Source organism: Coffea eugenioides, unplaced genomic scaffold (genome assembly GCF_003713205.1).
Source record: "Coffea eugenioides isolate CCC68of unplaced genomic scaffold, Ceug_1.0 ScVebR1_1261;HRSCAF=2082, whole genome shotgun sequence".
Taxonomy (NCBI): domain Eukaryota; kingdom Viridiplantae; phylum Streptophyta; class Magnoliopsida; order Gentianales; family Rubiaceae; genus Coffea; species Coffea eugenioides.
The window spans coordinates 1-15,631 of NW_020861649.1; the positions used below are offsets into that span (position 1 = coordinate 1).

Below are 15,631 nucleotides of genomic sequence, written 5' to 3' on the forward strand. Positions count from 1 at the left end.
TTTTTTATATATCAAAATTCCCTTCAGCCACAAATTATTAGTCACGGCTTAAAACCAACATGCAACCCGTATTCAGCTACATGCATGATCAAACAAACAGCTACCCATCAGATTTAATCCAAAACCAATTTCGGATGTCATAAAAAAAAAACATCTAACCAGAATTTCATCCAATTCTCTCGGTTGACATGCATGCAACCAGTTTTCTGTTTCATTTTCTTTTCTTGTTTAATCCGAACTGATTACCCTCGCGTATAGCATAATCATTTAGTTTCCAGCTAGCTAAGCACATAACTAACTCAGATTATCATGAGTTGGTCAAATAAAGTTGCAAATTTCCAGCTTAAGCTCTCGGCAACCACAGTTCCTTCAACATCAGATTTTTCTGTGACTTAATCTAACATCTAACCACACAACCACCACATGCAAGCCCATAGTCAACACCTCCTACCCTTAACTAGTCAATTTAATTCCAGAAATTACCTCAGCTTGGAGTACACACACACGATTAGCAGCAGAAATTATTTTCCTCCCCTCGGCAGTCCAGAAAAATGCAGACCGCTAGCTCTCTCCCTCTCTCCCTTGCTCTGGCTTGCGGCTGGATGAGGGAAATCTGGTCTCAAGCTCTTCTCCAGCTCACGGATGGAAGACAGGCTAAATCGCAAGTCTCTCTCTTCCCTCTCTAGTTTACGGACCGAAAAAAAAGAATCAAGAAGCTCGGCTCCCTCTTTCTCACTCTCGTCGATGATACCAAGGCCGGAAAATGGAAGTGAAGTGTTGTTGTTGTTTTTTTTAGGTGTGATAGTGGATAGGGAATGGTTCGCAGTTGAGAGAGGTGGAGTCTTTAAGAGGAGAAGATCATCCGGCAGAAATGGAATTGTGATTTTTTGATTTTTTTTTTTTTTTTTTTTTTTGTTTCTTTGTTTTTTTTTGTTTCTTTTAATTATTTAACAAAAATAATAGTAAAACTAAATAATAATAAAAACCACAATTTTAATTACAAACACATCGAAATAAACAAACTAAAAATAACAAAATTACCATTTTCGATCTTTTCTTTCATTTTTCATCATTTCTCATCATTTTTTTTTCTTTTCCTTTTTTTTTTCAAAATAAATTAACAAAATAAACTAAAATGCCCCAAAAAATTAAATTTGAACGTAATTTTTGTGACAATTTTCCTTTTTTCTCCTTTTCCATGATTTTTCTACGTAAAACTTAAAAATTAAAATAGAAACTAGAAACTTAAAAACTAAAAGCAACCACGCAAATGAATAAAAGTAAAAGAAATTACACCAAAAATTTGTGTCTACAACAGTCAAAAAAATGGTTATGCTCTGCTGACCGTAACGGCAAGAAACGGAACGTTATGACCACTAGTAAGCAAAGTCCCGCCCAAAGCGAAATGTCGAAAATGAAAAGGCGCACTTGGACTCCCACCCAAACCAGACGAAGCAGTTGCTTGCGAAAAGCCACGAAGGGAGAAATAAGAGGGGAAAATACGAGATTGGCAACACTCTCCGGCGTGACATTGCGAAAAGCTGTGGAAGTGCAACATTGGATACGGAAAAAAATAGCAAGGAGAAGCAAGAAATGGTGGAGTGGTGGACAAATTTCTGGTGATTCGGATTTATTATAAGAAGAAGAAAGGTGAACCCAAGGTTGAAGAGTGGAAGATCGTAGGCGCGGGAGTAGTGAACGACCGAAAATCAGTCAGGTATTCAAATTTTTTTGAGTCCTACGATGATGTAGTAACGTGTGTGAATTGACATGCTTGTTGAAGGACCTTACTTGTGGATGTTGTTGGCGTACAGAATGATGATCGCTTAGAGGGATATCACGTGAGCATAATTTTGTGTATAGTAATGAGTAAGTGCAGCATGATAGGAGTATTATGTGTTAGTTTTTTATAGCATGACAGAGTGAGAGTGGGAAAGAAGGGGGAAATCGTGCGGCACAACTGCTTGAGAAAATGTGTGCATGGGTTCGGGAGTTAGTATTGAAAAAATGGGTGCAGATTATAATTAGTATGCGGTAAGTAGGTAGTACAACGCGTTGAGTGTAACATACACTGCTACATTCGTTGTTATGCATAAACACAAAACTGGAGAAGTAATGCAAGTTGTGGATCAACGGGAACATGACAGAAACGATGGATTAAAATGTTATCATGAAATTGGGATGGCGTTTTTGGGTCTTGAATGGTGTAAGTTTATTGTATTAGTTCGTGTGCACGAACACAGTGTTGGATAATTGTTACATGTTGTGGTTGAATAGGTACATAGAAATAACAGAGTTCAAATGTTTTGTACTGAGTTGTGCGTCTCATACTTGCTAATGGAAATGTTATTTTGAAATTGAGATGTCGTATTTGGGTCTTGATTGGTGTAAGTTTATTGTATTAGGGCGTGCGCATGAACACAGTGTTGGATAATTGTTACATGTTGTGGTTTAACATGTACAGAGAAATAACAGAGTTTTACTGTTTTGTACTCAGTTGTGCTTCTCATATTTTCTTCTACATTGATGTTACAGGTTATTGGTTTAGTTGCATAAAGAGAGACAAGTTTCTAGGTTGGAAGTGAATGAGTACGAGAGTAGGTTATAAGTTGGCAATGTGAGGCAGACGGAATAACAAATCATGAGGTTTAGCATAGTCAGTGTGGAATAACGGTTAAGAATCTTACTAGTTATTGTAGGTGCACATCATGTTGGATAGTCATTACATGCAGTCATTTAGTAGTGACACTAGCAGAAGTGCACTGTAAAATTGGATGAACATACACGTAAAATTGTTTAACGGGTTTGTTGCTTCATTCATATTGTTCAAGAGTGTGATAAATAAAGGAGAAGGTGATTGAATCGAACTTGATAGACAGGGGAATAGATTATGAAATGACTAAATGAGGGATAATTAACCAGAAAATTTGGTATTGAGACAAACAAATTGTGAAAAGGAAGATGACTTGTACAATAATTGTTCTGGTTGGACATCATCTTTGATAGTTGTTACACGTAATAGATCAGAAGTTACAATAATAATACTGGTCTATAGAATATCATGAAGATACTATAAATTTGGATGGCCCCCTATTCTACTGCATTGGTATTGTACAGTAGCATAATAAATAGAAGAAGAAAATGATGGATGAAATACAATTTGATAGATAGAACAACAGATTATGTAGATTAGTGGCAGTTGGAATAAATAACAAACTGTGAAGAATGAGTTACTGAGTGTGAGAAAAAATGTTACAGGTTGTACTATAACTAGTGTGACTAATATTTGATGCTCATATATTATGTTTAGCAGTACTTCATGATATGTTATGACTGTGGCTGGAAATAAAATTTTGGAACTGAAGTGCAATATGTTTGTTAAAAACATTAGTTTACATGGCAAGAACGCGAGCAGGAAGCACACTTCAGGAAGCAGACAGAGAAGAACTTGCCGAAACAAGTGGTGGTACAGAACACGGTGCAGCACCCACTTCATCGAATAGGCAAGTGGCCAGTGCTTGCGTAAGGTCTTGGCAGGTTAGATTTGGCATCATTATAATGCATTACAATGTTGACTGTTCAGGGGCAGGATGGGAAGGAAAAGAAGCAGTAAAAGGAATGATCGTTTAGGTGGGGAGGAAGAACTGGTTATAGCGGGAACAAGCGAGGTCGCAGAACCAGTCCCACCATTGAATCCATGGATGAAGTTCAGGTAAGATTATTGAATTTGAGAAAAAAATAATGGTACTAAATAGCACATATAACTTTGGAGTTTTGAATGTGGACAGGAAAGAGTATCAACACACGGTTTCGGCGAAGGGTGTTAAGCTGACCGAGGTATGCTGTCCTAGCAAAATAAACTGAAGAATCATTGAACTGATGGGGTGCCTAAGGGAAAAATAGTAAAACGAGCAATTATTTTGTGTTTAGTCTAAAGTGTTTTTTGACTTAATTTATTCAATGCAGTACAATGACATTGCCCGGACAGCATTTAATAAGTTGAGTGAGGAAGAAATGAGGAAGCGAAAGGAGGAGTATTTGAAAGAGAAAGAAGAGTATGAGAAGAAATAGAACGTCTAGGAAAGCCGATATTGCGAAAAGCACGTGTTCAAATCAAGGTAAATACACGGCATGATTCATCAAACACGGATACGAAACTTATATTAGTCTAATGCATATATCTAAAAAATGGTGTAGAATCAGAAGTACACTATCCGATGCTCGCCAAAGCAGATGTCAAGCTTCGTTTCACGAATCGATGAAACTAAGAAGCAGCAGATTAGAGACATAGGATTTGGAGGGCTGCTAGACATACAGTGTCACTGGATTCCTAGTGGCATAGCCACCTGGCTTGTTGACAACTTTAATCCGACATTGAGCAGTTTAAATATACATGGAGATGGTGTGCTACCTTTAACGTCAAAGGATATCAGTTTAATCCTGGGGATCCCGAACGAAGGTCCCGTTCCAGTTGAAGACACCGATACAACCGAGGTTGGGGGAACTGGACCAAGTCATAGGACATACAAATGGAATGAGCTCCCAAATGAGTTGGTAGCCATGAATGCAGGGGAAGAATTCTTAAGACTATTCGTGGCATTTTGTTGTGGATGTCTACTGGTTCCAACCACTAGAGCCGAGCACAAAATAAAGCTTTGGAACTGTACGCAATTGGTTGATAGGGTAGCCAGATTGAACTGGGCTGAGTATGTGAGGATCGTACTATGCAATAAGGTGCTAGAGGTGCAAAAGAAAAGTGAAAAGCAGCACCAATACGTTGGCGGTTGTATCTTCGTTCTGCTGGTAAGATTAGACAGTTGTAGTCATGACGAAATATGCTCTAATTGTTACACAGTGCACCAGAGAGTTAATTAGTTTTGCGTGCCTTCATAACTACTGTCTGTATTTCCACATTTTATCGAATTCAGTGCGATGGATTGATTAGATTATGCTCAAATGAATGCGTCTACGATGATGTTTTAACAGTGTGGTCAAGTTTATCTACAGTTGAATTAATTGCTGTATTGTATTGCAGATTCATTATCTTGATCGGGTACAAATACTGAAGCATAAAGTGTCGAGGACTACTCCGCGAGCTAAGGCATGGACAGATGCTCTGATCTCTGAAAGGGATGCACTTGAGATTAAAAATCTTGGAGCTTATGGAAAAGGAAAACTGGTAAAATGTTATATATTGTTGACCTCATTTCATATAAAAGGTAGTGGTCTATGTAGTCCAATGTTTTTGCTATTGAAATGGTTGGTTTAATTTGTTGTTAAAGATTGGACAATATGATCCGGATGATAATGAATATGATGGGCAGAGTACTGAACTACCCCTGATTTGGTAGGGATGCTGATGAACAGCGGGCACGCCGATATCGGTGTAAGTGGGTCTGTTCCATGATTTAATGAAATTTGTTGTTTGATTAGACGTAATTACTGCATATTGTAAGAAATATTATTGGTTATTGATAGGCCTATCAACTTCATTCATGTTGTAGTATCATGTTAATATGTGATACCAATCCCAATATTACATCCCTGTCCAGAGAGTTATTAAAAATTAAGTCACATGAATGGAAATATAGAAATATAGTGATGTCTTGGCCAATCATGTTATAAATGTCTGAAGTTTCAATGATCCCGGGTGACCATTTTATTTTTTAGTATATAAGTTACAGTTATAGAACCTATGGCCGCAATTCAAATGTTAAATTAAGAACCTTTGCGTAAATGTACTATTGTATATGCCTGTATTGTATTCCATTGTTGAGAGCATGTGGCTCATTTATGGATTGATAATTTCATCATCTAACTGCAGGCTGAGCTAAATGAGCTGTATAACATTGCTGTTAGTAGCCAACGAAGGATATTGAAGATTGCAGAAATCCTCTCCTCTCAGCCGAGAGCAAAAGCTTCCACTTCTGAGCCTGAAGCATTGGACAAAGGAAAAAAACCTGTACAGGAGGACTATACAATGCACAAGAGTCCTGATACCGAAGAAGAGCTGGAATTTCAATCTGCCGAAGAAGGGGCTAACGACGAGGATGATGATGCTGAAGAAATTGATGCGAAAGGGTCTGATGAAGACGAGCATAATGCAGTGCAGGCCGAGAAAGACGATGCCAATACGAGGACAAATATTGAAGGTATCCCAGACCCAGAGCTGAATGAAGATGTAATGGACGTAGAGAATCCAATTCCTACCTCATCAGTCGTACCCGATAACATCAGTCGCGGATTGGAACAAGGGACCACCATGACAACAACTGCGCAGGGAAGCATTATACAGCTTCAAGAGCAAGAGCAGGAGCAATACAGGTCAAACGTCATAGAACCTGCCGAAGAGGGTCAATGTACGGTGCAACCACCTTTGCACGCTACTGCATCGACGTCACATCTGCTTGAGCAAGAAATACCACGAAGGTTGCGATCATATGGTCGAAAGTGGAAAGGTTGGTATACTATTATTATTCATAAGGTTCTAATTCAAGTAGTATGACTGTAACATCTATTATCATATACGGTAACTGTGTTTATACCATCATGATGGTCTGAACTCTTGCTTGTCATCATCGAAAACTTGTTAGGCATACTGTCATACCCTGTCCGATGTGAAACACATATGAAGTTGATGTAAAAACGTAATTAGGCATCGTAAGAAAGTATGACTTTATTCATGTTAAGAAATTAGTGTGTTTCGAAAAATGGTAGTTACATTGCGGTGGAAAAATGTTACAAAATAGTTATTGAATAGTTACAGTGTGTTTAAAAATTGTTACCAAAAAATTTGGTAACTTATAGATTAAAAATTAGTATGTTTGAAGAATGTTTACATTGTGCTTGAAGTTTGTCACAAAATAGTTACCTGAAAGTTACAGTTTGCTCTATTGAATACAAAACTCCATATTCGGGGATCGTTAGTCTCGAAATTTATTTTACATTATTGTACAATAGTTACCGGAAAGTTATACTGTGTTCGAAAGCTGTTACGAAATAGTTAATGGGGAAGATGCTATTTCATAATTAATGCAAAGTCCGTAATTCAAGAATGTTAGTTACGAAGTGTTTGTAACTTGTTACATTAGTGATTATTTAGACGAAAGTTGAATGTTATTGAAGACTGTTAGTCATTATAATTAATAGATAAGTTATAGTTTCTAAAATTAAAACATAACTCCATATTAAATGATTGCTGTTTAAATGTATGTTTGTAGGTTGATACTCACTTATTTATTGGTCAAAGTGCATTTGAAAACTCTTAGAAACAGTTAATTTAGCATACTGTTATGGTGTGATTGAAGCCTGTTACAAATTAGTTATTGAGAAGTTATAGTGTGTTTGAAAATTTATCACAACTGTTTGAAAAGTGTTAGTTACAGTGTGTTTGAAGAGTCGTACAAATAGTTCTTAGGACAGTTACATTGCATTTGAAAAATAATCGATTGGTGTTTGATGACTGCTAATTGCATTGTGTCTGAAGAATGAAGCAAAATACCTTATAATTTGTTAGATGACAACAAATGAATGTCATATGAAATGCATGTTATTTGCCTTTTGTAGGAGGCCTTGACGTTGAGGTGAAGCACAAGTCTACATGTGCAACAAAGAAGAGCACCGTTCTGCGGTCAGCAGAGTTCATTCTACCAGCACCTGTGACAGTTAGCCTATACGAAAAAAATATGGCTGCATATGCATGGGATCCGGACCAAAATCCCAAGTCAGATTCTTGACAAAACTATTAATTCGATCTTGTGATCCATTTACTACAATAAGTACGCGTGTGGTTCATAATAAGATGGCATAGAAAAACAGATTGAATATGGATGAGATTCGAGTTCATATACATTAGTCAGATTTTCGTGTTTTGGAGTAGGAGTAATAATTATTAGTAAATCGTTTAATTGTGTCTTGGATGTGATAAGGACATACTTGTTCAAATGTATCAATTTTCGCTGACTCGGCTTGACTTGAAGACACTGGAAAATGGCATGCATGTGTCTAATCGGGTCAGTAGTTCATTACTTTTAGTGAAAAAGTTTGATTATGTATCTATTGATTGGAATAGTCATACATAAACTCACCCAAGCAACACTCAATTATATGTTTTGATCACCATTTGCCATTGATTAGGTGATTGATATGTTTGCCCGTCTCATGAATTGGGGTGGAAGAACTGCCAAAATTAGGAAGCTTGAACGCTACATCGTAGAACCTGTTGCAGTTGTGAGTTTGAAATTTGGACTGCATCCTACAGTTGTGTTAAAGTTTTTCATCATCATATCTGAATTGGTATTACGATCTAACGCACCATTATTAATGTCTTCTATGCACTTTTCACTCCGCTATGTTATTGGTTGCAGGAAGGAATTTTAAAAATGGGAAAATTCGACAAGCTCTCTGATGCCAGCTTATCTGCTAAGCTTCTAAAGCTCTTCAAGGTTCGCAATAACAATACGGGGGTTGATCCTGCAAATTGTGATTGGGTATGCAATTATCAGTTTTAATCCAAAACTTCTTATGTAACTGTTGAACATTCAAAACATGTGTGAACTCGGTTATGTAGAATGACCTGTCTGACCTTTTTCATACCTCATTTGGCGTAGATACTTGTGCCAGTATGCATAGAGGGGTCTTGGTTTGTCTACAGCTTTGGTGTCTCAGAGAAAGAAGTGCACGTGCTAGACCCTGATAGCACTCAAGCAAAGAGCAAAGACATTAGTGTACTGAATCGACTGGTATGTTGGACAAATTGCTAAATGCATTACACGATATGACAGTGACACATTAGTGGATTGTAATCAGTTTTACATAATCTTTGGTGATATAGAAACGTGCACTGGGTTTGGTCGTGGCGGCAAAGTTTGGCAAGGAAATTGACTTCTCCAGTTTCAAATTTTCTGTTGCCGATATCCCTCATCACTCACCCAACAAAGTGTAAATAGTTTGACTTCTCCCGTCATTATTGTTAGAGCGTGTACTAAGTTTTTTGTCCAACATATATACCATAACTGACTAATGAGAAGACAACGTGAACAGGTGTGACAGTGGTGTTTTAGTTATGACATTCCTAGAGCATTGGAGCGGAAGGTTGGCTGTTCGGCTTACAGAGGTATTACAATTGATATCCCTTTTCTCCCTACAATCCATCTGAAATTGATTTAATGCTTGTTACCTCGACACTCAACTATACTAATTCCTACCTCTTGTGCTGATAGGAAAATGTTGGCAAGTATCGAGTGCTATACACAGCTCGATTGTGTAACTCAGCGGAGAACTCAAAGTTTCCGGACAGCTTCGCAAACCTGCAAGTACCTAAACGGGCGCAGTTGAATGTTGGTAATGCCTGATTTATAAGTATTGATGACTGGGAGAGAAGGAAGTTCACAAAATTGCATTTGACGTGCTTTTGTATATTATTACGTGTATATGATAGCTTTTGGATTGCTGTAACTAATTTTATTTTGGAGTCTACTGAGAAGGACCTTTCTTTTGAGACAGTAGTTTTGTTTTTCTGGAGACATTAGCATCAATACTGATTAGCAATTTGTATCGTGGTGCTGTTTATTTATCATTTGTGGCCATAAATTATGAATTTAATTCAGGTTTTATGTTGACACTAGAATAATGTCAGTAATAACATTAACGGAGCATTAATTGGTTCAAATGTGTCGTGACTCTATGGTTCAAAGATGCTCGTCGTGATTCTGTGCCAACTATACTGGAACCTACCTTGAACAATGTGTAATTATAGAACAAGCGCCCAATTGTAAGGCTATTTGTTCGTTATGCAATTGGATGTAACTTGTCAGTAAATAATTGACATATGAACAAGTCAGTAAATAATGCAACGATTCATTTGACATGGGTATATACAAGTTGATGGGTATATACACCAAATACTTTAAATTTGACAAGTTGTACGCAGAAAATAATAAAGGGATTGACCCTCATCCAAAGGGAGAAAAGGCAGGGACGGTTACCCTCTGTGACAGTTAATGGCCAAGATTTGGCTAACAAAATTTGTTAGGGTCAGAATTTAACGTGTGCTACTCTTGTAACTGATTACCAACAAGGGGCCACCATGACAACAACTACACAAGGAAGCATTATACAGCTTCAAGAGCAAGACCATAAGCAATATAGGTCAAATGTCATAGAACCTGCCGAAAAAGGTCAAGCAACGGTGCAACCACCTTTGAACGTCAGTGCATCGACGTCACATCTACATGAGCCAGAAATACACACTATACATTTGACTAAACGTTGAGTCTATTCTCTCGTTAATAGATGGTTGCCATACCTTCATCTACTTACCCAGGAGTACTATCCCGTGGAGAACAACATGAAATGACATAGCAAGCAGTTGGTCAAGTTGCCAGAAGAAACCATTTACTATGCATGGTCTGAAATAGGTGCTCTGTTAAAAATTTTTATTTCTTTTTTTCTCCCACCTAATTCTTTATCAGTAGATCCTTCCTTTCATCCAACCAAAAAGCAGTAGGTATTAGCATAGTCATGCAATCCACAAACGAAGGATCTCATACAAGCTCACCATCAAATGTTCGGCAAAAAAGACGAAAAGTATCGTTGGATCTAACAAATGCCATAAGCAAGTACGAAACACCAGATGGGAGGATTTTATATGGTACCAAACGCGAGTTCAGAAAACGCTCCACTTAACACCAACAACTCTCTGGGACTAGCTGGTCACATTTTTAAAAATACCGTCAACGATCATCTACCGTCTGGCTATTTCGTTATGGACCATGAACCCATATGGGAGCCTGTTCGTGAGCGAAGAATGGAATTAGAGGTATTTTGTCGCTGGCATGGCATCCGCGTCCCGAGAACAAGGTCAGCGGATCTTGTTATAGGACCACAAGCCAATGATGCAAGCGTATTACATAGACTACAGCGAGAAGTTATGCAGATGGAGCGTAGGCTTCACAGGTTCCACGAGATCCAGGCCGCAAAAAGACATGGTATTGGAAAAATATTTTGATGTTCAACACATTTTAGCAGATCCCATGCTTATATCGGACCCGGACCTATCTGACTTTACTGAATCAAGCGACGATGACTTTCAAAGGTACATACCCCACTGTCTAATGCATGACGGCGTTCCCAGGTGTTGTATGGGATACAACTGATAACAAGGGATGTAGTCCAATGTTCATCAGGGTAGCGATAAAACTATACTCTTTATAATCTCTACTCAAACAAATTGTTTACCATATTTGGATATTAATCATGCCTGTTAAACAGTCGTAACTAGTTGTAACGCAACAGTAACATATCCCTTACTGGTTGTAACCCATTGTGTACTATTCGTTCTTCCTTTTTGTGACATTGTAAAACTTCGTTTTAACGTTACAAATTAATTCTCCAAGGAATCATTTTCTTATGCGCACCTATTACCAACATGTGGTCGTGACCTGGCTTGACCATAATTCAATTAACCTAAAAACTTGTAATACCAATTGATGTGCCTGTGATACATCATGTCAATGGTGCGCTAAATTCGTCAAGCGATACAAAACAAATGGCCTAAATGATAATATTTTAATAAAAATAGCCCAATAATAATTCGAATTTAGCATCGTAACAAAATCAAGACAATTTATACTTTAGACTGTGTTATCTTATACATCGTACCTTTGGCGGTGCGATCTATGCCAATAAATATGTTATTAAGGTATGCAATTGAATGTAGTAGAATGGTATACATATCACGACAGCTATTCAACTGTTATAGTCGATTTAGTGAAAAATATCCGATCACAAAAAACACGTTCAATTCTATTGTAAAATTGTTACTTCAATTTTCTACCAACTTTATAATTTTCTAACAATTTTATATAACCCAATACAAACTATTGATGATTACTACCACTAGATGCGATTACAATTGTAATCCACTTGTTTAAATTTGAAAAGAGTGAAATATCAATGGTGCCTGTACAACCTCGTCAATAAGTTGTAACACCTTATTAATTGCTTGTAACGTACATATGCAGTATTCCCAAGTTAGGACAACCACTTAATGTCTCGTTCAAAAAATATAATTACACATCATTCATCAACCTTATTCTCGGGGGAGGCGACGTCAACGCGAAGTTGCAATCCCTGGGTGTTATTTTTTCCCTGAAATGCATAACGATGGTAAATCATCAAATATTATTAATGAAACATACGATTAATGATATACGATATCCAAATCCCCAATTAACAACAGTACATAAATATGTGTTGTAACGATAAAAGTTTATCACCTGGGGTGAAGGTGTAAATACATGATATGCATCAACATCACAGTGTGTTGAAATTGCCCCACGCTCCTCCTACATTATATAGTATAAGTAATCGATTGTCAACAAATCATTACCAGAGCCTATATTGCTCACTTATAAAGTTAAATTGGACTAGACATTATAACAAAAATGATATATCAGACCATTAAGACATTTCTGACGGAGTTATGCTTGGAAAAAATAGAAAATCTGGGATGCATCCATTCTGGAGGGACACTTGCAGGAGGCCCCTGATTAGCCAAACGGTGGACCTTGGAATAATAAAAAATAATACGTTATTAAAGCGAGCATACGTTAACTACATAATTTGCATGATTTGACAGCCTTCGGGAGCTCACTGTTACAATTAAAGAAAAAAAAGTAGCTCTACTACATGAACAAGAAGGTTTTATTTTAACTACTAAATGTATGCATACCATTTGACTTTCATCGATATCGGGAGCAACAGCATTTGGAGGGCCATTCACTGTCTGACTCATTGAATGCGTCTACAAATTTCGTATGGGCAAAATCATTGTATAAGACGAACAAAATACGTATATCAGGAGGGATGACGGCCGTAACAACATTATCACACAATGTACCATCAATGTAACTATTTATGCTGTTAGAAACATCCAAATAAAAGCAAGAGTCATGTCCATTTTATACTAACCGAAACAGAGTCAGTAGATGAACGGCATCCCATAAACATGTATTCCTCAAATGAAACCGATGTCGGCTCCGATTCTGAGACCTACAGTATTGACACGGCAATAATATTATTTCATAATGAATGATACCTAAACTTTAGTTAATAGTATAACGATAACTTAGTTTTAGCATAAATGTTCCCCAAGTACCAAAATTTGATCCATACCGTAGTCTGTGTAGTTCTTGATAATCTAGATTTTCTTTTTACTCTGTCAAATTTATCGACCCAACTTCGCATCACTCTACTTTTCTTCCCACCACCTCGTTTTTTAATGCCTCTTGCGACTACTGCCTCCCCCATTTCATTCACAATTTCAATTTTATCCCGTTCCTCCATATTCAGATTTTTTTGATTTTGCAAAGGTTGCTCTTCGCTTTCTGAGAGGAGGAGCTCAACTCTCTTTGCCAAATCGGATATGACAGTGATTGCTACTTTGCTGGTGTCCTCCGACATTGCTGCTCGAGTTGCGACCTTAATCATGGCTGGAGCGAGCTCCCGATAACGAGTTGAAATCATTATTTTAGGATCAGCCACAACTTCCCGTCTTCGCCGATCAAAACAGTCTCCAGCCCGAGCTCTTTTTGTCCATCGCCTCTTAATGTATTCAGGAGGAATTATTTTTATGCCCACAGTATCAAACACCTTCAACGCGTGCCCACATAAAATGCCTTCATTCTCGTATTTTTTGCAACTGCAACGTACACTTAGATCATTCCGATTGAATACCACTATTCTTTCAGGTCCTCCATCATACCTCATGACCGCAAACTCCACAAACATCGCTGCATCTTGTTGTCTCAATATAACCATAGCTGTTGACTCGCCATATTCATTTTGGAATGCAACAAATACGGTTGGTGAATACGTCTCTGATGCATGCACAAGCATAGGTGTTTGCCTTAACCCTACCATGGGGAGCTTTTGCCTCATTTCATATTCTGCGATCAGTTCATTATGTCTCTTTTCATCAACCACCCGATTGAAATGTCTAAAGAACTGCACAAGGTCATGATCCAGTTTCAAATGATTTTTAATTGCTGCATTTAGGCTTTCGCTGAGTTGGGTGCTTCGCATTCCCGCGGTCCATCTTTCTTTCATCATGCACCTTGCCCATTTATCACGAATTCTATACAACCCGGAGAGCCATTCATTATTTTCAAGATTGTGTTTCTTCACCATCGCCTCCCACACCCTATTGAATTGTTCCACTTCTTCAAACTCATACATGCATGCACCAAACATGTATGGAAGATCACTATTTTCCTTGTAGTGATTGCCAAGATGTTTCATAAAATTACGCCTTATGTGAAACGTACATAGACCGTGAAATGTTTCAGGCATAACAACTGAAAGAGCGGCTGCCATGGCATGATCTTGGTCGGTTAGTATGGTACTTGGACGCTTTCCGCACATTGCTTCTAGAAATGTACCAAACACCCATTTGAAAGAATCTATAGTCTCATCATACATAAGGGCAGCACCGAATATCACAATTTGCCTATGTTGGTTAAAACCCACAAACACTCCAAGTGGCCGGTATTCTTTATTTGTTTTGTAGGTTGTGTCGAATGTGACTACGTCTCCAAAAAATTTGTAGTCAATTAACATTCCTGCATCAGCCCAAAAGATATTCGTTATCTGCTCTTCACAGTCCAGCTGTACGGCATGAAAAAACGATGGATTCTCGAGTGTTTGCTCTTGAAAATAATTCAGCATGCTACCTGCTTCTCCATATTTCAAACTCCTTTCCCGTCGAGTACGAAGATATCGTTTCAGGTCTTCCCGAGTATATCCCACATTTCCCATCCCACCTGCCTCCTTTCCCATAAGCTCATGGCTCTGTTTCAATGAAAGCCCAGCGTCCTCGCTTATTTCAGCTTGGAATCCTTGAGCCTCGCTCACTTTTCTTTGTGATGGCATCATGTGCGCACATTGAGCAATGTGCAACTCATGGTTATGCTCTAAAACAAGATCATGCACACGGTACTTCATTGTTCCTCTAAACAACACAATAACCATTTTAGCTCCACACCCTGTTTTCGTCGGAGCTCGTGTCCTCTTTGGCATCACATCACCTTCGTACTTGCGCTTCACACCTTCCTTGCAGCAACTATATCTCCTAGACGTGGTCACGCCGTCTTTGTCTTTATTCAGATAGTCTTTACGTACACTAAAACCCATTTTAAAGGCATATTTGTTGTAAAACTTGTACGCATCCTCTTCGCTGTTGAACTCCATTCCTAACTCAGGGGTCCCATCTTCTGCCAATTTGCTGCAATCCATTACTTCTGATCCTGCCAATTATGCATCAAACACCCTAATTTGCAACACTTCATGAATTGTATGTACATAAACGACAACATAAATGTATATTACCATTCATAATGTGTTATGAATCATACATTACTCGTATACCAAATTCTATTATTACGCTATCAATATGATTAATGATTCACATCATCTTACTTTTACTCTAAGACAATCTGTGTACAAATACAACTCCATGTACACTAACTTATACGGATTGTAATGTATTGGTCACACGATGTAAGTCTATTTTAACTGTATGTACATCCACGCTGGTGATTATATTTTGATTCTAGATTCTTTAGCTCACTGG

The 15,631-nt window shown here is 37.9% G+C and overlaps 1 protein-coding gene across 1 annotated transcript; it reads right to left on the reverse strand.

The window, feature by feature from the left end:
* Positions 1–12,078: 12,078 nt before the first annotated feature.
* LOC113755170 (protein FAR1-RELATED SEQUENCE 5-like) lies at positions 12,079–15,294 on the reverse strand. The gene is made up of 6 exons (XM_027299230.1): positions 13,177–15,294; positions 12,973–13,053; positions 12,734–12,805; positions 12,461–12,568; positions 12,279–12,347; positions 12,079–12,150 (listed from the first exon to the last, which is right to left on the reverse strand). Exons 1-6 carry the CDS (start codon positions 15,292–15,294, stop codon positions 12,079–12,081), a joined length of 2,520 nt encoding a protein of 839 aa, XP_027155031.1.
* Between the last annotated feature and the right edge of the window lie 337 nt (positions 15,295–15,631).